General features: G+C 55.1%; 6 protein-coding genes across 6 annotated transcripts; 4 read left to right on the forward strand and 2 right to left on the reverse strand.

Annotated features, from left to right (window-relative positions):
• Positions 1–1,023: 1,023 nt before the first annotated feature.
• On the forward strand, positions 1,024–4,586 carry BKA58DRAFT_381500 (uncharacterized protein). The gene is made up of 4 exons (XM_046170016.1): positions 1,024–1,317; positions 1,375–2,814; positions 2,884–3,027; positions 3,076–4,586. The coding sequence occupies exons 1-4, from the start codon at positions 1,230–1,232 to the stop codon at positions 4,197–4,199; spliced, it is 2,796 nt and encodes a 931-aa protein (XP_046025757.1). The 5' UTR covers positions 1,024–1,229; the 3' UTR covers positions 4,200–4,586.
• Positions 4,587–6,581, forward strand: BKA58DRAFT_358159 (uncharacterized protein; the record flags this gene model as incomplete). Its single annotated transcript, XM_046168705.1, has 2 exons — positions 4,587–4,689; positions 4,741–6,581. The coding sequence occupies exons 1-2, from the start codon at positions 4,656–4,658 to the stop codon at positions 6,579–6,581; spliced, it is 1,875 nt and encodes a 624-aa protein (XP_046025758.1). The 5' UTR covers positions 4,587–4,655.
• An 88-nt stretch (positions 6,582–6,669) lies between these two features.
• Positions 6,670–7,336, reverse strand: BKA58DRAFT_140296 (uncharacterized protein). Its single transcript, XM_046164571.1, has 2 exons — positions 7,121–7,336; positions 6,670–7,026 (listed from the first exon to the last, which is right to left on the reverse strand). The coding sequence occupies exons 1-2, from the start codon at positions 7,233–7,235 to the stop codon at positions 6,758–6,760; spliced, it is 384 nt and encodes a 127-aa protein (XP_046025759.1). The 5' UTR covers positions 7,236–7,336; the 3' UTR covers positions 6,670–6,757.
• Positions 7,337–7,837: 501 nt separating this feature from the next.
• Positions 7,838–10,403, reverse strand: BKA58DRAFT_381504 (uncharacterized protein). The gene is made up of 5 exons (XM_046170017.1): positions 10,284–10,403; positions 9,684–10,156; positions 8,636–9,611; positions 7,938–8,577; positions 7,838–7,884 (listed from the first exon to the last, which is right to left on the reverse strand). The coding sequence occupies exons 1-4, from the start codon at positions 10,365–10,367 to the stop codon at positions 7,969–7,971; spliced, it is 2,142 nt and encodes a 713-aa protein (XP_046025760.1). The 5' UTR covers positions 10,368–10,403; the 3' UTR covers positions 7,838–7,884; positions 7,938–7,968.
• Positions 10,404–10,969: 566 nt separating this feature from the next.
• Positions 10,970–12,237, forward strand: BKA58DRAFT_381509 (ADP-ribosylation factor). Its single transcript, XM_046170018.1, has 6 exons — positions 10,970–11,138; positions 11,186–11,296; positions 11,342–11,358; positions 11,405–11,550; positions 11,600–11,680; positions 11,745–12,237. Exons 1-6 carry the CDS (start codon positions 11,080–11,082, stop codon positions 11,874–11,876), a joined length of 546 nt encoding a protein of 181 aa, XP_046025761.1. The 5' UTR covers positions 10,970–11,079; the 3' UTR covers positions 11,877–12,237.
• Positions 12,238–12,337: 100 nt separating this feature from the next.
• BKA58DRAFT_455655 (uncharacterized protein) lies at positions 12,338–17,947 on the forward strand (the record flags this gene model as incomplete). Its single annotated transcript, XM_046174565.1, has 3 exons — positions 12,338–12,491; positions 12,541–17,251; positions 17,305–17,947. 3 exons carry the CDS (start codon positions 12,338–12,340, stop codon positions 17,582–17,584), a joined length of 5,145 nt encoding a protein of 1,714 aa, XP_046025762.1. The 3' UTR covers positions 17,585–17,947.
• Between the last annotated feature and the right edge of the window lie 1,072 nt (positions 17,948–19,019).

Below are 19,019 nucleotides of genomic sequence, written 5' to 3' on the forward strand. Positions count from 1 at the left end.
AGATGATTCGACATTGCATCAATGCTGGAATTGCGATCGAGAAGAGAAGCGCGTAATAGTGTCTCATACAGAGATCGTCCCTGGCAGCGCCGTACTTGCGCATACAGCAGTCCCCACAACTCCAAGGAGGCGTGCATAACCGCCTCACCGGCATACGTTTGCGTCTTTTGTTGTCCGGTCAATGCCGGTAAAGTGTCGGAGAGACCGATAACTGAGTTTGGCTATATTGCGTGCATGAAGTGGCTGATGGTCAGCTTTTCGAGACCTCAGCCTTGTGTTGAGGTTTGTGTGAAAGTGGTGTAACGTGGAAGCTTAGGAAACCTTACACAGGCATCAGAACCGAAACGATAGGCAAGCTAGTCGAACGCGGCTAGCACATGTCAGACGCCAAAAATAGCCCCATGACATTTTACGGAGCTGAGGGAACATGAGCAAGATGATGCAAGTCTGGCTCGTATGCAGATCTGCTCGGTTCGAGATAGTCCGTAATGGTGACGATGCAATGTGCCATTGTAGGCATCAAGCTCTTTGAACACGTCGCAGTTGTCACGGTCGCACACGAAAAGCAAGACAATCAGTGTACAAGTATGAGACGCGATATGTATAGTTTGCATACCCTAGGCGATACGCAGGGGCGGCTGCAGCTTCAGGCACGTTGAGCAGAGGAAGGCTTGCAACGCCGCCTACACTAACAGCTGCTGTCCCCACTTGGCGTTCTTGTTTGCAGGTTCCATCCGCCGGGCTATGGGCACAGTGTATGTATCTGGATCCAGCGACGTTTGCTGTCGTCTCGTTGTGTCACTGGAATGCGGGAGTGCAGCCACAGAACGGGGAGGACGAAACGTCGATTGCGCCTTGGAAGGCTTGAACAGCAGAAAGGCGTTAGAGGCAGGCTGGCAGGTAATTGGCAATAGCAGCACTGCCACGGCTCGCGATATCAGCAACTTGGTCCGGTGTTAACTGCACCGGGACTGGTCTTGCCTTCTCCATGTCATTCCATTAGTTCTGCATGCCTGCACGTGCGGCGGCTTGGGCTTGATCACCTACGCCGTGCATCTATGTAGCTCGATGCACTGTACGTGAAGAAATCTGTCCAACCGCGCAATGCAATCTTACCCGGGTATAGTCTATGGTTGCTCAGTCTCGTTTTATTATTAGCTGAGCGCGTCGTCTCCGCCCCGCCATCGACAACCTGCTTCCAGGCGGAGCTTGAAGCTGTCATCACTGCGATGCCTAACTTTCCATGGACCAAGTCGAATCGGTCGCACCAATCTGTCGACATTTCTTCGTCAGGGCAGCACTCGCCCGTACCTCCTGGTAAGGAAGCATTTGGGCGGCCAATCGCCGGCGCGGCTGACGAGCAAGCGCTGGCAGTGAACGAGCAGGTCGCCGCGCAGCGATACCATACTTCAGACAGCCAGCAGGCGCCTGTACAGACTCAGCAGCCTTCTGTGCAACAACAGCAGGTCTCGGCTGGCGCGCCTCCACAGGGTCAGTATAGGGAACAGTTTCCTCAGCGCACGACGAGTCACAGGTTGAGTGCCCATCTCCCTCTGGGTCAGTCGTCGCCGTCGCAGGTTTACCAGCAACAACCCGGCCCTGCGCCAGCGTCTGGTGCTGAGTCGCCTCATCGCGTCCCCTATCAGCCCCAGTCCCAGCCTTCGCCTTCTGCATACGCGCCAGAAGCCAAGAAACCATCGCTGCGCAGTCGCATTGCAGCCGGAGTCAAAGGGCACAAGGACCAAGAAGCCAAAGCACAGAAGAACGGCCTGGGCAGGCGACAGTCCGTCCGGAAGAGCGATCCCCGCGCGCAGGAGTATCAAGCGCAGGAAGAGAGCCGTGTGCAGCAGTGGCATCAGCACCAAGGGTCGACTTCTCATCTGCCCGCCTCGAACGAGCAGGACGAAGACAATCTCGATCCATTCCTGCAGAAGGACGAGACGCCCCAGGTGCCGCCCAAAGATCATCAGTACCAACAAAACCTGCCGCAGCCTCAGCAGTTTGCTCCGCCGCCGCGTCAGGAACAGCAGCAGTACAATCGGCCCCCACTTGACAGGGTAAGCACGGAGGGAAGCTATTCGACCCAAGGCGGGGTAGATCAATACAGCCCCGAGCAACACCAAGGCCAGGGTCTCCAGCAGCCACGGCACCAGCAACAACAATACCAGAGCTACCAGCCAGCTGTTCAGCACCCCCAGGCTTCGAGCGACTACCAGGCCTTCAACCCACAAACCGTGCCAAGCCCTCTGCTCCAGAACGCTCAGCTGCACGGGCAGGGTGGCCCAGTCCCACAAGACATCCAGCAAACTTACTATCTGTACCAACAGCAGCAAGCTAAACTCCAGGCCCAGGGCCACTCGCCGCTAGACAAGCCGCAGCAAAGCACACTTTATCCGCAGCAGCAGTTTGCGCCCCAGCTCCAGCCGCATCAAGACTCGCAGCAACAGCCTCAACCTGGCCGGCCAGCCTCGCAGCACCAGACTGACCTGCAGCCCCCACAGGCGTCTCGTCAGCATCCTCACACCACGCAAGAGGCCCAGACACTCGAATCGCAGCGCCGACCCCCCTCGTCCCACCAGCTGGCCCCGCCGTCTCCCCTCCAGCCGCCGTCCTACCAGACCTACGACGCGCAGCACCCCCAATCGTCCGATCTACTACCGACCAACATAACACCCCCACAAGCGTACGACAACATGGCGCCTAGTGCTCAGAGCAATGCTAGGAACACCATCAGGAAAGCGAACGACGGCAGCCAGCCACAGCCCGGCGCGCCGTCGCGAGAGTCGTCCATGCTTTCACAGCCGCCCGCTCAAGGTCAGCCCCATGGTCAGCCGCCTGTCCCGCCGGGCCTTGCAACATTCGACGCTAACGTCGTTCCAACAGCTTCGCAAGGGCAGCCATACCGCGGTGAGAAGCAACCCCAGCAGGTTTCAGAGATGGGACGGGCAACGCCACCGCCGAGGACATCTGTCGCCGACATGTCAGAGGAGGAAATCGAGAAGCTACAAAAAGAGCATGACGTTTTGCGTTAGTACATTCTCTGCGGACGAGCCAATTTGGTCTAACACAACATAGGTGAAAAGTACCAGAAGGTAAAGCGATACTTTTTCGAGCAGCAATCGCAGGTCCATCAGCTACAAAACACCCTCGCAAACCAGCGCTTGTCCCTGTCTCGTACGTCCTGGGATGACAGCGAATATGCCACACGCTTCAATCGATTAGACGGGTTGATAGCACAGCTGTCCTTCTCAATCCGCAAAGACTGGAAGACAATACCTCAGTGGCTACATAAGGTGGTCAACAAAACAGCCGTCGAGACAGGCAAGCAAGAGATGACGGCTGTTGGCCGCGCTGTCATCTCGCAGTGGCTAGTGGAGAACATATTTGAAAAGTACTTCCATCCAGACCTCGAGCCGGGCTTTTCGACGCAACTGCAGTCAATTGTCTCCAACATCCGCAAGTTCTCGCCGCCTTGTCATAGCGCCGAGGATGAAGACACGCTCGCTGCGAAGATTATCAACTGGCGGTTGGCCACGTTGGAGGGCCTCGCGGATACTTTGAGGGCACCACAGGCGACAACCAATCGCGAGTCGCTCACTGAAACACTCAACGAGAAACTCATTGCGTTTCTGCAAATGCATTTAAACGACCCTGCGCCTCCAGATCTCAATGGAGGTGTGCCCATGATCATCGAGCTCGCCATCGGCATTGCACAACATTTGCCCCTTGAAAGCCGCGAAGTACATATCGAGTACTTTTATCCTGATCATAGCATCGTTCCCGATTTCATGAAGATCGAGTCCGGCATCCCCGCGCTGACAGCACCTATCGTGGAGCGGGACGATGCCGACAGAGCCTCGATCAGAAGCATGGCTTCTAGACCTGACGACAACATGTCGTTAGCCGAACAAGAGCAAGCACAACTACAGGGGAGCCAGCCTCCAAGAGAAGACAAGAAGCGCGGCATGTTTGGCTTTGGTGGGTCAAAGAAGCCGACAGCTTCTCCTGCTACTCTGGGCAAGCGGGAATCGTCGCTCGGCCAAGGGGGCAGCCAGCAAAGTCTTACGCAACATCCGCCGGGTAGCTCTGGTGGACCAAAAGACGAAGCCCCGCCACCACGTGTGCGCATGGCCGCTGGTGTCTTTGTACAGATTCGTGGCAAGAGCATCTTGATCAAGGCACCAGTGTACCAGACGTGAGCGACCCTGATGCGACCCTGATAATGAAGATGGATGATTTGGATTGAGCGATCTAGCAAGCAAGCGTTTGGTTTATTCCCTTTTCCACTTCTATACAGTACGATTGGGTTTGAGATTGGATCTACTGCATCTAAAGTATACCCAGGACGATTGATGGCGTGTTATGGAGCGTTTCTTGGTCGACTTGCAGTGCATACCGATACCCTCGTTGCTGTTACGGTTATGATTGGAATAAGAACAGATCCTCTTGCATTATGAAAGAGGTCGCCTTTTCTGAGCGGCTTCGTGCGACTGAACATGTGAGATTTCGCCCGTCGACTACCCGCAGCACTGGTTCAAAGACCGAAACCACGCTAATTGCGGCGTCTTTGGGCTCCCATTGGCCAACATCCGCACCTGCCTTTGTTTACCGAATCCAAACATTCCCGTCGCGTACCTCAAAAGACTATTCAGACCATGGAAGACGTCGTCGTAACCCCGCAGTTCAAATGTGAGCGTCAACGCGAAGCCTCAAGCCTCGGTAGCTACTGATCAGTGCCAGCGACTAATGCCTCCGTCCCATCACCAACTGCAACACACGCCGCATGCCTTAATGGCGCGCGCTTGCAAATACGCTGTCTTACCACCTTGGAGATCGTGCGGAGTATAACGATACCTTCAAGTCATGATCTTAGAAACTCGAGAATCGCCTGGTCGTCACCTACCCTACCACCGCTGACCTCGTCCACATTGAGACCCTCGCCCAGCTCAACACCACCGCGTCGATCCTCACGCACACCGCGGCCATGCTCGAACCGCGTCCTCATTTCCGACGACGATACAACGCGCGTATACGATCTTCGCGACGAAAGATGGAACGCTGTGATAAGCAATGGCTCAGGCGGCATGGGCAAGAATGTGCATGCCGAGTTTGGTGCGAACGAGGATGAAATCATTGTCTGGAGCGACTTCACCGCATGTGCCAAGATATGGTGTCTCAAGACTGGAAGGGCCGTAGAAATACGCGACCCCAAGTTTGTAGGCAAAGATGGTAAGGGGTGGGGCTACCGGCCTGGCGAGGACACAGACTCGAGGGGTGGAAGACGAAGAGGCGGTGTTCTTGCACTGCTATGCCGTGCAGCAGGCGCTGATATTCTATTGCTCTTGGCCCCAGGCACATATAAGGTCATCAATCGCGTTGAGCTTACGACAAGCGATGCGGCAGGGCTGAGATGGAGTCGCGATGGCCGCTGGCTGGCGGTCTGGGACGCAGCCTCTGCTGGCTACAAACTTCACATCTACACTGCCGACGGACATTTGTATCGCACCATGACCCGCGAGCCCTCAGACGACGCCAGCGAGTGGGATGTGGAAGGTTTGGGCATCAAGACGCTCGAATGGGTGCCTGGCAATGAACGTCTGGCGGTCGGGGGTTGGGACCGTCGCGTCCGTATCCTGTCTACACGCACCTTCGCACCCGTTGTTTTCCTGGACCACACCCCCGTCATTGACGTGCCCAGTGCGCCCGTATACAGCGAACATGTCGATAGCCAGGGAAACCGCAGCTTCACAATCTCGCAGCAGCCCGTCATCCCTCCAAAAGCAGCCTTGGAGAAGAACGAAACCGGGCTTATGAAGCAGGGCATCGGCATGTTGACTTTCAACGCAGACGGCACATTATGTGCGACGCGTGACGACAGCACACCATGTACAGTGTGGATCTGGGATCTTACCATGCTCCGACCTCGGTGCATAACAGTCCAATACAGTCCAGTCAAGAACCTGCTCTGGCACCCCACCGATCCAAACCGTATACTCATCCAGACGACCCAAGACGAACCAACCGTATATCTCTACACAGCCGCAACCTCTCATTCACCATCATCATCCACCTCTCATTCCACATCCGCCCACCAATCCTCTTTCCAGCATCCCCCAGCCATTCTCATCCTATGCCCTCAAATCAGTAAACCAGCAGGCTCTGCACCACCCCGCTGGTCAACAACCTGGCTCTCCACCCCTCCGGACAAAAAGCCCGCACTCGTATTCGGTCATCAGCAAGCACACGTACTGGTGTGGCCTGAGGGCAAAGATAAGATCTTGCGCTTCGAGCGTGATGACGAGGACGAGCAGGAGGATTCGGACGACAGTTTATTCGATATACTTACTGGACGGACGCCGATACCTGAGTTTAACGGGAATAGTAGGGAGGAAAATGGGATGGAAGAAGATGGGTTTGGGGATAGTGTTGGGACGGTGCAGGGGCTCGATGATACGTTTAGAGGGAAGAGGGGGAGGGATGATACACATGACGAACGAGAAGGCGGAAGAGAAGAGAGGGAGGAGCAGAGCTTATACGACGAGGGCGTCTTGGGCGAGAGCGGTATGAGCGAGATGTTCTAACAACACTCGACCACCATATCTCAGGCGTCTGGAGTCGTCCAAAAAATATACCCATATCATTCTGTACTAATAACAACACCATCGAAAACATGAAACCACTCTCCACCTGGACTCTACTTCATAAAGTTCATCCACAAACACACGATTTGGTATACATCCCCCATATCACCTACAACCTACTTCTCATCCTGGAACCCCCACCGTCCCGTCTGATCCAAGCCCAACGGATTCTGCCCCGTCTGCTCCTTCCCCGCAATACTCTCCGGTTTACTCTCATAGCTATCCTTGTTCTTGCCGCCCAGCAGCTCGGACTTCTCTTCTTCGTGGCCCATCAGGGGACCGAGGGCGGGGCGCGTGGTGCCGCCGAGGGCGTTGCCGAGGGGGCCTGTTACGCCTTTTTCGAGGGGCGCGCCGATGGGGCGGAGGACTGTGCCTAGGACGTTTCCTGGGATGTGGGTTAGTAGGCGTTGGGTTGGGTGATGTAGTGGTGCTGGTGGTGGTTTGGAGAGGGGAGGGGGAGAAGGGGAGAGAAGACTTACCGATGGGGTCTCCGATTGTGCTCAGAAGACCTCCAGAGCCCTTCTTCTCCTCTTGCTCGTCATCTTGGGGCTCGGTCTGGATGTGCTGTTGCTGCGGCTCTTCCTTGTCTGACATGGTGAACGATTTCGGCTTGTAAGTCTGTAGTACTGCGTATGTGTAGGCTTATTGTTTGTTTATTCCAAGGATACGAAATGCGGTAGGAGCTAGGAGTTTATTGAGTTAGTTGCCTAAGGGTCTTGAGAGCAACGACTTTATGTTAGTTGCGCAGGTTACGCGGCGTGGCGCGTTTCCAAGCTTCGGGGAGGTTGTGACGTCACATGTCATGGGTGGGGAGGTTTGACGCGCTCCCTTTCTTTTGGTGGGGTACAGTGCGCGACAAGGAGGCTGACGACATCACCGCGGTCATTGCATCAATTCAGGAATGCGTGCTTGAGAGTAGAGATCTAATTTTCGTAGGAAAGAACATATGGTATAGTGGGCATGAAAGCAGGCACTGAGAGGACCGCACGGAATCTGTCTTCCGTCGATGTCCATGTGCGCAAAACTCCGCCAGATGCAAGTTTTACCACGACACTCAGGATCAGTTAGAAGAAAGAAGCAAACTCCGTACCATCATCAAGATGACGCATTTTCCACTGCGAATCCGCAGTACTCAAAGCAAAAAGGAACAATCTGGTGGATCACTTTTGAAGTGCAAGAGTAGGCTCACTCATTTGGTCCGCATCGATGGAGTACTCGACGATTGACGCTACAGCGAAATTGTCTTGCAGCTGCGGTGTCAGTGTTTGAGATATTGTGTAAGCATGGACGACTTACTTGTTGTTGGTAGTAACATGTACGACCATGTTTAGCCCGCTACAGTGGGACGAGCGCTCGGATCGATATCCTCCTTGGTATGATGCGCAAAGATCGAGACGTCGATGACCTTGTCATGCTTGTGTCCAACCTTCGGAAGTCTGCCAACCCGGACAAACTTGCAAGCGCTTAGAAATTTGCCTCGCCAACCAGCATCCAAGTCTTCGCCATTCTCGTGGTGAACGTTGAGCAAGATGGTCTTGACAACTCTTGACGGCCCTGTCTTGAGATACTCAAAGTTGTTGACGTACTCGTATCCACCACGGGCGCGATAGCTGGTATCGGCCATCTCCAAAAGTCGATCCACAAGGCACTTGCCGATTCCCTTAGAAACGAACCCCGGGTGGACAAACAACTCCAACTCGAATGTGTAGCGGAATTGAGTCGCCTGACCACAGTGTTCGTCGAGATTGATGAAGCCGACAATCTTCTCGTTCACATAGCCTGGGTCGATCCTGTGCTGATTGCTCTTGGACACGGCGACCAGGAATGGAAGTCCTGCGCTGGTAATATCACTGATTCTCGCAGCAATTTGAGCTACAGTGCGTTCATCGAACTCGGCTGTGAAGATGGTGTCCCTGACGTAAAAGTTGTAGATCTCCTATAGCTGGTGTTAGAAAGACATATAGTTCATTAAAGATCTAGCATGATCAACTTACTGTGATACCTAGAACGTCCGAGACTTGAATAGGGCGAATGTATATATTGGCTTCAGGACGCAGCCGACGATCTACCATTTGTTGAACGAGCAGCTTTGACTCTGGCATGGGACGGCTCCGTTTCGCCATCGTTTTGCGATACTTGTCCGCTATACGCTTATTTATGGCCTGGACCTTGGCTTCAGTGGAAGCCAAGACATGAGGTGCAGTAGGACATTTTTCATCATCCAAGTCAACTCTAGCATCTGGAGCTGTCAGAGGGTGGAGATAGCTAGATGCGTGTGTGAGGCGCTTCTGGTCCTGGCCGTCACCGGCATCCATGGTCTCTTCATATATGGTATCCTCGTAAAGCTCCCACCAAGGTAGGTAGTCGATGAGATCGTTTTCGTCTACAAGTTTAGGCTCAGACTTCGTGGTTACGAGTTTCTGCCAGTTTTCCCTAAGGTTGTCACCCTCGATCTTTATCTCCAGCCAGTAGCGAGGTGCAACTTCTTTGCCAAAGGTGAATGTGTTGGGTGGGAGGTAAACTTGGACCTTGGCTTCGCCAGGGATTGCGTCAACCCATTGCGCTATGTGAGCGCCAAAATGACGGTCTGCGTGACCTTTACGTCCGTTCCAAGTCTCAGGAACAGGTAGCCAGTCACCATTCCAGTCCGTCAGCTTCTTGATGTCGTACTCCGGGTCTCCATTGCTGTTAGACTTGAAGCTGACGCCGCCATCACTGTCGCTGCTTGAGGGTATATACTTCATATCTTTTGTCTTGGGCCAGACTGTCTTCTTGTAAGGCTGTGGACCTCGAGGCCATCGTGGATTTCCCGGAGCTTTGGTAGTAGGTGGGGGCTCAGCCTTGGGTTCGTCCCAGCCGTTGTAGGCGACGGGTTCAGGCATCGCAGATCTACGCTGCCCATACTTTCCATTGCCGCGCGAGGTTGTTGGTGACGAAGAAGACGAATCTTGCTGATGATTTGCACCATTGCTGCACACATGTAAGTGAACCTGAATTGTATGATGTCTTTCACGGCATTGAGGCACGCGATGGTAGACTTACGAGATAAGATCAGACTTGCTGTTCATCGCTAGCTTCGACTGGTCGGACGTAGCAGGCGATCCATTGATAGCGACGCTGCCATCATGAGCAGAGTCTGCCTTTCCACCATCGGCAGAGTTGCAGTTGCGGAGGTGAGGGGGAACGTATACACTCGCTCTTCCATTGGTCGGTCCGGCCATATTGTTGCCAGCTTTCTTGTTGTTGTTGCGCGAAGATCTTTTGTTTGGCGGCTTCTGGTTCTTGTCTGGATCTATGATGCGGGGTGGAGTTGGGAGAGTAGGTTTGGGAGGTTCGACGGCGCTAGCGTGGTGAGCGGCTGCCTTACCACGGCCGTTTTGACGCGATTGCTTGGGTGGGTTGGAGAATTCGGATTGCCGAGCTAGCCAGCTATCCGGGTCGTCTGGTTGTACGGGAGCATTCTCCTCAGCTGCGAAGGGCACCCAGTGATGATGGCCAGATTGAGGCTTGTTAAGCTAGTGTTGCGTGTCAGTTGTAAGGGTAGGGGAAGTGGGAAGTCTGGGAGCAGGTGGCAAGACTTGTCCGTCGTCACCCTGGAGCGGTATAAATTCGGTACGGGAAGCTAGATGCGTCTTCACTTACCGAGAGGTTTCCGAAATCCTTTTCCTGCTGCCAAGTCATGGATTCTTTGGCGAACTTCGTGTCGATCTGAGCATCCTTGACCATAGCATCGTCCAGCTCGATCAATGGAGGCAGCGGAGGCAGCGTGCTGCGCGGGCACCAATTACGCGCGGTGCGGCTCATGATGCAGGTTTCCGACACTTCTGACTGGGAAGAGGACGAGAGGGTCCCAAACAATGCTGATGGGAGCAGAAGGAGCGATCAAAATAAAGAAGAAGATAGTCTTAAGATGGAGGAGCATTCAAAGCCCGAGCCACGGTTTCCTAGTGATGAGTCTGCCTAATAGGTTTGGCGAGAGCATGCCAGCTTCACCTCACCTCCTTCCTCTCACTGGATTTACCTTGCTGTGACACATCCCACGTGTGTACCGCTAGTGCCTGCCGAGAAATGCAGACATGCAGGTAAGCAGGCACGATCGAGATAGAACATTATGGAAAAAGTTATCGACATAACATCAAGACGTACTGTACCCAGTATCGTGAGTCGGCGAACAAACATGTTCCGTGATGAGACAGACGAGCAAGTATTTAAAAAAAAAAATTCCAATCTGTCTTACCCAAATCAAATCAACAATAGAAAGCGGAAGGTAAGACGATGGACATTTAGAGAGCGACAAGATTACGATTTGTTGCTTTGGCATGCGATGCACTCGAAGGCAACTGTCCAAAAAGAGTTTAGCGGATGAAGGGACGAGCTCCACACTTGCTCAACTGACTCCCTGACAGAAAGACAGAACCCGGAAAGTGAAAAGCACAAGATGCTGTCAATACTGCGAAAAGCGCGTCTCAAGGATAAGGAGATGCGAATCTTGATGCTGTGCGTATTCCAAGATTATCTGCGAGATCGGAGGCTCACTGCATCAGTGGGCTTGACAATGCGGGAAAGACGACCATTGTGAAGAAGATCATGAACGAGGATGTGAACAGTGTCAGCCCTACGCTTGGTTTCATCATCAAGACAATCGAGTATGACGGGTACGTATGACAAACCTTGACCGCCTGATGAGACTGACGGAAAAGTTACAAACTCAATATGTGTACTGCACCTGGTTGTTCCCTCACCAACGTGTACTAACAGCACAGGGGATGTCGGTGGCCAGAAGACATTGCGGACGTACTGGAAGAACTATTTTGAGAAGACTGACACGCTCATCTGGGTTGTCGATGCGACTGACCGCGAGCGGATAGACGATTGTCGACAGGAGTTGGCGGGGTTGCTGCTGGAAGAGGTTTGCACAAGCATGAACCCTCCCAAGCGCCACGAGCTAACAAAAGAAGCGTTTGTCTGGAGCGAGCCTGCTTGTTTTCAAGAACAAGAGCGATGTGCCGGGGTCCATGACGGAAGACGAGATTCGCGAGGTGGGTGAGGGCTTAGGAAGATGTTGAGCCTGGTTGGCGGGCCAATGCTGACGGCGGCGTACAGGGACTGCGACTCGACGCCATCAAGACACACAAATGGCACATTATGGCCTGCAGTGCCATGACGGGAATGAACTTGCAGGAGGGCCTGGAGTGGGTGGTGCAGGATGCAAAGGCGCGGCTGTTCTTGTATTGATGCTTGTCGACATGCATCGCGGTGCCAGGGGCACGGCAGCCCAAAGGCTGGATGCGGGTAGTATAGCGGTAGTCGAATGACAAGCTCCAACCGCCCAAGTGTGGAGCTGGCGTCGACTGGCCGCAGCTGGACGTCGATGGTATAAACAAACAGCCATCGAGGCCGTCTAGACGACCTGCATCCCTCTATCTCGCTGCTGCTGCTGCTGCTGCTACTGTTCTCTCCCTCATTCGCTCGTTTGGTGCTACCTGTCCGCGGGCTTACGTCGACGTCGCATCTGAAACATACCCGAGCATTCTGGCTAGGAATGACATAACCGAGTCAAAGTAATTTAACGACCGTCTAGCTCCCAGATCCGCCTGGGATTCATCTCACTGCCGAGCAGCTTCAATCCTTGCGCATAACTCCCGTAGCGCACATTGGCCTGTGATAGCCTGCCTTTCTCGTCGCCCACGAGCACCATGGCGTCCGACGAGAGGGAAATCGACCCTTCCGAGTTTGTGCAGCGGATTCAACGGCTGGGCGACCAGCGGGACCGCGAAGATGCCGAGCGCGTCAAGAAGCTCGAGGAGGAGCTGATACAGGGCCGCAGCGAGCGACTAGCGCGCAGAGCAGGTTTGTTTTTATGCCCGTTAGAGTTCACGACGGCTGTTGACCCAAACAGAGCGAGCCCGCTCCATCTCCCCCGACAAGCCATATACGCCCCAGTCCCCGCGCTCTGCCACTGCCACGCCCCGAACGGTGCAGGAAAAGGCTGCCAGCACGCCCACGCCCGCCATGAGCCCACCGCCCCAAGACACCGCCCGCGACGACTCGCTGCAGCGCCTCACGAGCTCGCCCACGCCCACGCCCTCGACCCTCGACGACACAGAGCCCAAGAAGCCCGCCACCAGCGCTGCGGCATTGGGGCGCTCCGGCACCCTATCATGGAACCAGAGGCCAAAGTCTGGCAGCATACGGCGGCCGCTGTCAGTAGCATCGCGGTCCCCCGAGCGCCCGTCAGCCAGCAACACACCCGAGCCGCCCTCGTCGCCCGAGGCCAATCCCTCCAGAACCTCCATCGCCGCCTCGTTAGGCGCCAAGGACCCAGCCTTCTTCCGACAGACACAGGATAGCGGAAGGGGCTCAGCGGCATACAGGAAAAACCAAGACGAGACGGCTTCAGAGGCAGGATCTGTGTCGGGCAGGAGACAGCTGCCGGGCATGTCACGCGAGTCTACCATAGAGCCCGAGGTCAGCAGCCCGCCTGCCGAAAGCATACGCTCCAGCTCGCCCGGCTCTCGCGGCGGCTCGGTACGCGGCAGCGCCATGATGAGCAACCGCTTTTCCACCAACACGTCGATATCAGGGGGCGATGCAGAGCCGCTCGCCAAGGGGCGCTCTCCTCTCCCAACGCTCGACTCCCAAAAGTTCGCCCCGCCGTCTGAACAAGGCTCTTCGATCGACGGTGGGGACAGCGAACGTGCCGCACGCGCCCTTGCCATGTCGCCGACACAAGGGAGGATATCGCCCGAACGGGAACGATCTGCCTCGCCTACCAAGGGCATGGGCGGCTTCGTGCAAAGTGCCATGCTTAAGCGCAGCGATAGCGTAAGCAAGCGGTGGAGCACCCAGACACCGCCAGTCCTGAGCAGACAAAACTCTACCCTGAGCAACCGCGGCAGCGCCATAACAGGCTACGGCTCACTCTCCGGCCTCGACCGACCTAACCTCAGCAGAGACAACTCCATCGAGCCCTCGTCCTCCTCGCGCCCCGCCTCGAGCTACAGCAATGCGACCATCACGGGCGCCGCCGACAAAGACAGCGCACCCAAAGACGAGTTCGTGAAGCCAGCCCTACCTCACCGTCATAGCCGAGCCAAGTCCGTCGCATCCACCTTCAGCGACAAGGACGCACTGAACGACGACTTCTCACCTCCGAGCCCCTCGAAGCGGTGGAGCCCAACAAAGTCGACTTGGCTAGAGAGCGCGCTGAGCAGGCCAGAGTCCCCTAAGCCCAAGCAAGCCGCGCCGGCGCAACCTGCGTGGATGGCGGAGATCAATCGCATCAAGCAACAGCGCAGTAGTGTTGACCTGGGCAAAGGCAGTCCATTCGGAGAGCCATCGGGGTCTGGTCGCACCTCGCCCATCAAGGACATACAACTGAAGCCTGTCGGTCTTCGTAGGCCCGAGTCCCCCAAGAAGGAGGAAGCCGCTGAGCCCAAGAAGATGGAGACTGTCAAGGAGCAGTCTCCCAGCCCAACACCTGCATTGGCACCGAAGCCCTTGTTCGCCAAGAAGTCAGAATCCAAGCTCGCGACTGAGGCACCAGCAGCGGCAGCTGAGCCTGAAGTCGACAAGGACGCCCCTGAAAAGGCTGCCGTAGAAGCACCCGCTCCTACACCCACCAAATCGCAATCACCGCCGCCAACAGCTGAACAGCCAGCAACGCCCACCGAATCTAAGCCAGTAGCATCGCGATTTACCCAGGATACAGGGCGTGGCTCCCCAGCGGCGAGGCCGAAAACCCCACCCAAGAAGGACTTCCGCGCCGGGCTGAAGCCGCGCCGACCACCTCCTGACAATTCGAAGAAGGATGAGGTCAATGAGTTGCAGAACGTATTTGGCCGTCTACGAAAGGCGGAGACCAAGAACTATGTTGCGCCTGACGTGCTCAAGGATAACATCACACGGGGAAAGACTGCACTCAACGTGACTGGAGGCCCCAAGCCTACAGTCCGGAAAGACGAGTTCAGGGAGAGCCTCATCAAGAGGAAATCTACCATCTTCGACAAGGCCCAGGAAGAGGGCTCAGCATTGAAGCGGTCCGATAGCGCATCGAAACCATCTCCTCCAACACCAGAAGCTATTGCAAAGAAGAAGGGTCTGAACCGAGCAGACAGTGACCCAAAAGCTGGAGCCCCGAAAGAACCAGAACCCATACCAGAAGCTCTGGCTAGGAGGAAGAGTTTGGCGGCGAACAGGCCTACCATCAACGATAAGCCAGTACAGCCTGCATCTACTTCGACAAAAGAGCCAGCTATATCTGGCAAGCTGGCAGGTCGCTTCAACCCTGCACTAGCCGGTATGCTCGCTCGAGGTCCACCGCCTCTAGCGACGAACAAGTCTACATCAAGTGCTGAGGTAGACGTGTCCCCTACCAGGCCTGCGCAAGAAGAGAAGAGTGGACCTGCCCCAGAGCTGCAACACATGACCAAGGGCCGCGCCCGCGGACCGAAGCGAAGGGCGCCGAAATCCACGACCGCCGAACCCGAAAAGACTCAGGACAAGGCTCAGGAAAAGGTTCAGGAAAAGGCTCAAGAGAAGGTACCTACTGCTGCTGTTGCTCCTTTGGTGAAACCAGAGCATGTCCTTCCCAGCTCCGAGGTTTCCAAGACTAACGGAAAATCAGAGGAGCGACCAGTAGCCAGGACGCCGGTCAGACAGTCGTCGACTGATAAGCCTGCCACGCCTGCCAAATCATCTCGCATCTCTTCCGGTAACTTCGGAAAGACTTCCACTCCAGAGCTCCCCAAGAAGCCAGAGTCTCTGGACCTGGACCGAAGAGTATCTGGATCCCAAGCCACCCCGAAGACGCCACGGCCCGAGTCTATCAATTCACCGAAACCATCATCACCAAGAGTACCGAATAAGCCAACATCTCAAGAATTCGAAAGACGGGTCTCTGGATCGCATAGCACGCCGCTGAAGTCTCCACTACCAAAGCAAGTCGAAACACCAACGTCCGCATCACCCACATCAACGCCGACATCGCATTCTAGATTCTCCCGTCCACTCCCGACGTTGCCGCAAACAGTGCCTTCAAAACCAGCAGCGGAGAGTCCTAGATCGACTCCACTCCGAGAAATATCAACACCCAACGTAGAAATCTCACCAGCCAAGGATGAGCCTTCGCCTGAGAAGACGACGTTTTCCTCGGTCAAGAGCGCCACCACACTATGGGGTAGGTCGTCGGCGTCCTCATCACCCGCTCCAACAAGGGTGAAGTCTCCGATCAAGCTACCAACGCAAGCGGACGAACAAGCTGCGATGAAGGACGCCGGACTGGTTCGCTCATCAGAGCCAGAGACGAAGGCCCTTCCCAACCCACCACAGTCCAACCAACAGTCACCGACTGAATCGAAGCCTCTGCCACCGAAGCCGAAACCGGTTGGCCTGGGCTTCAGCCTTGGAAGTTTGGGTGGATTTGTCGCATCTCGATCGCGAGACTCAAGCCCTCAATTACCCAAGAATGCGCCTATGTCACCACCCGGAAGCGCAAACAGGCCGTTCTCTGAGCCATCCATTGTGTCACCAACTATCCCAAAGCACGACGGGATGTTTGCCGACTTCTTCGATGAAGCGCCCGTTACTGAGGGCCAGCTTCCCGATAACGTAGACACTATGCACACACTGAAATCCCCACCACTTGACCTTGGTCCATTAGGGAAGATCCGCACGTTACGCAAGCAGATACAAGAAGTAACCGGCGACGGTAGACTCACACCTATACCTATGCAAGAAGAGCATATCTTGTTCCAAGATTCAATGTACTTGTGCACGCACGTCTATGGTGATGCAAGGGGCGGAAGACACACGGACGTGTACCTATGGGCTGGCAATGGTGTGGCCGAACCTATTCTGGAAGATGTACAGCTCTTCGCAAAGAACCATGCACGTCAGAACCAAGGGACGCTTGTAGTCATTCGTCAAGGTCAAGAGACACCGAACTTCTTTGAGGCTCTGGGTGGTATCGTTATCACACGACGTGGCGCAAAGCCAGGATCGAAGGAGTTCATGCTTTGCGGCCGTCGCCATCTCGGACACCTCGCCTTTGATGAAGTAGACTACTCTCTCAAGAGTCTATGCTCTGCCTTCCCCTACCTCGTTTCCACTTCGACCGGCAAGGTGTACTTGTGGAAGGGCCGCGGCTGTTCCGCTGAGGAGTTGTCTGGTGCGCGCCTCATGGGCATGGACCTTGCGCCCACGGGCGACTACAACGAGATCGACGAGGGTGCCGAACCTCAAGCCTTCCTCAACAACACATTCCCACCCTCTCAAGTCCCAGCAAAGGGCCCCGCCATCCCCCGCTCAGCAGATCACTGGCGCTACAAAGCCACGTCGGATAAGTACCGCGTGCGTCTCTACAAGATTGAACAAACGACCGGCCAGCCGGCAGGATGGGGCCAAGCACTCCAGGTGAGCAGCTCCTTTTTCGCACCGCTGCTGCGAAGACCGTCTTGGAACGCTGCTGAACAGAGGCCACAGACGCCGCTTACGCCCAAGACGCCGCACGGTGCTGTCAAGACCGAGGTCAAAGAAATCATGCCTTTCTCGCAGAGGGACCTGGAGCCGGAGAACGTATATGTACTTGACGCGTTCTTCGAGATGTACATGTAAGTTGCCCCATCGTTGCAGATCTCTGCTACAGTTCACTAATCCTTCGCAGTATTGTTGGTCCCTTGTCTCGCACACAAGCGCCAGCATTCTCCACTGCCCTGATGTTCGCGCAAGCGTACGGCATGCTTGCTGTCTCGGAAGAAGACCGACCATTTATGCCTGTGACCACGGTCGTACTAGAAGGTGTACCTCGCGACATGAAGGTGCTGTTCCGACACTGGGACGACAAGCTCATTCCCGCTGCTGGCTTAATGAGCGGTAAACTTGGCCGAGGCAAGAGTTTGAGGATCGTCGGTTTGGAGAAAGCCATTGAGGCTACGCGACGCTAGAGGGTGGGCGAAAGCTTTCGTGTGTGTTACTGCGTTGTCATGAGCGTCTTGAGGGCGAATGGCATTTTTGCGCCTTACCTTCCATGTACATAACTTATGCCTGCACTATATTCGGCGGCAGGTGCTTTAGCCTTGCACAACGGTGTCGCGGCGTCACTACGGACCGGCCTATGGCTGAAGTCATTGAGGCAGTATTCTCGCTCACGCGACTTGTATATCATTACGTTGCCCAATCTTGTCCCCGGTCGATATCTGTTCATCATTTCCACGGCCTTGTTTTTCAGCTGATGAAGAAACAATGTCAATCTAGACCATTGAAAACCACGCCGTGCTGAACGTGAACGTGGGCCCAGAACATCATCAGAACATGATCGGAAATGAGAGGGAGGTTTCCGAGGTGGGTACGCGATGTTTCAGCTGTACCGATGCAGGATGTGTTCACCCACACCGGGCAGTAATCCTTCTCGCCCTGTGGCAAGCACCGCCGGTTCGATCTCGTACCGCGGACTAATATCTAAATGTTCTGACCATGACTTTTGCCTTGATGATGATCATTGATCTTCTAGGGTGTTCTGCCGTCTTTCTATTATCGGAAGAAGTGGACGAGACAACACTTAACGCGACACTGGTGGAAACGTCATGACATGTGGCGCTGTCTCATGCGCATGGTGGCGGACTGTGCCTCAGAAACATGAGGCGCTGGATAGTTGATGCCCTAAGGGTGTTTCACAGGGACCTGCATTGCGGACTTGTTTGCATGATGGCATCGTTGTGGGGCGTTCAGGCGTTCCGGTTACCTATTGCTGTTTCTTCGATAAATCGATGGTAGTGAGAACACCGAGATAGTGATGAACGAGTGTCGTACACCTGTCCAAACCTTCTGTTGCTGAGAGTTTCGCATGCTCCCGCCGGTACTTCTCTCGGCTTCCGTAGCGGCCGCTGCTGGTGTGACTTGCCTAAAGGCGCCTGGACACGTCTGACGCGATCAGCACAGGCACACATGACTATTTCCCCCCCTCCCTTACACCGCATTCACTGTAGAAAACATCCACGCCCATGCTGTGGTCACAGAACACGTCAATGCTTCTCAGAATAGCCACCGGTATGTTTGTTCGCATGGCAGGAAGATCCAGGGTATCCAAGCCTTCCCAAGCTTTTGCCGAGGGAAATAAGCACGCCGATCCATGCAACCATCTGCAGGAATGGGAGGAAACGTCAGGGCTTCCCCACAGAACACTATAGTCATCTACCGTAGCTTGACGGAGCTTAATTAATCGGGGGTACTGCTCATTTACACTACTGGTGGAATGGTCTGAGGTTCAGGGTTCGAGCGACGGAATGCGTCCCCCGGGGCTCGGGAGCACGTTTACATGCGGATAGTGGCAAGCGCTTAGAGGCGAGGCGACAGCGACTTCGGTCATGGACCTTGAAACAA

Source organism: Alternaria rosae (assembly GCF_020736505.1).
Source record: "Alternaria rosae strain MPI-PUGE-AT-0040 chromosome Unknown BKA58scaffold_4, whole genome shotgun sequence".
NCBI lineage: Eukaryota > Fungi > Ascomycota > Dothideomycetes > Pleosporales > Pleosporaceae > Alternaria > Alternaria rosae.

Excerpts from the sequence above, each read along its gene's own strand:
- BKA58DRAFT_381504 (XM_046170017.1), bottom strand. The coding sequence starts at position 10,367 with ATGGTCAAGGATGCTCAGATCGACACGAAGTTCGCCAAAGAATCCATG. Across the intron at positions 10,157-10,283 it reads AGGATTTCGGAAACCTCTCG|CTTAACAAGCCTCAATCTGG; the intron begins GTAAGTGAAGAC and ends ACGCAACACTAG. Across the intron at positions 9,612-9,683 it reads AGCAAGTCTGATCTTATCTC|CAATGGTGCAAATCATCAGC; the intron begins GTAAGTCTACCA and ends ACATGTGTGCAG.
- BKA58DRAFT_140296 (XM_046164571.1), bottom strand. The coding sequence starts at position 7,235 with ATGTCAGACAAGGAAGAGCCGCAGCAACAGCACATCCAGACCGAGCCC. Across the intron at positions 7,027-7,120 it reads CACAATCGGAGACCCCATCG|GAAACGTCCTAGGCACAGTC; the intron begins GTAAGTCTTCTC and ends CCCACATCCCAG.
- BKA58DRAFT_381509 (XM_046170018.1), top strand. The coding sequence starts at position 11,080 with ATGCTGTCAATACTGCGAAAAGCGCGTCTCAAGGATAAGGAGATGCGA. Across the intron at positions 11,551-11,599 it reads CGGGGTTGCTGCTGGAAGAG|CGTTTGTCTGGAGCGAGCCT; the intron begins GTTTGCACAAGC and ends TAACAAAAGAAG. Across the intron at positions 11,681-11,744 it reads CGGAAGACGAGATTCGCGAG|GGACTGCGACTCGACGCCAT; the intron begins GTGGGTGAGGGC and ends GGCGGCGTACAG.
- BKA58DRAFT_381500 (XM_046170016.1), top strand. The coding sequence starts at position 1,230 with ATGCCTAACTTTCCATGGACCAAGTCGAATCGGTCGCACCAATCTGTC. Across the intron at positions 1,318-1,374 it reads GCACTCGCCCGTACCTCCTG|TGAACGAGCAGGTCGCCGCG; the intron begins GTAAGGAAGCAT and ends AAGCGCTGGCAG. Across the intron at positions 3,028-3,075 it reads AAAAGAGCATGACGTTTTGC|GTGAAAAGTACCAGAAGGTA; the intron begins GTTAGTACATTC and ends AACACAACATAG.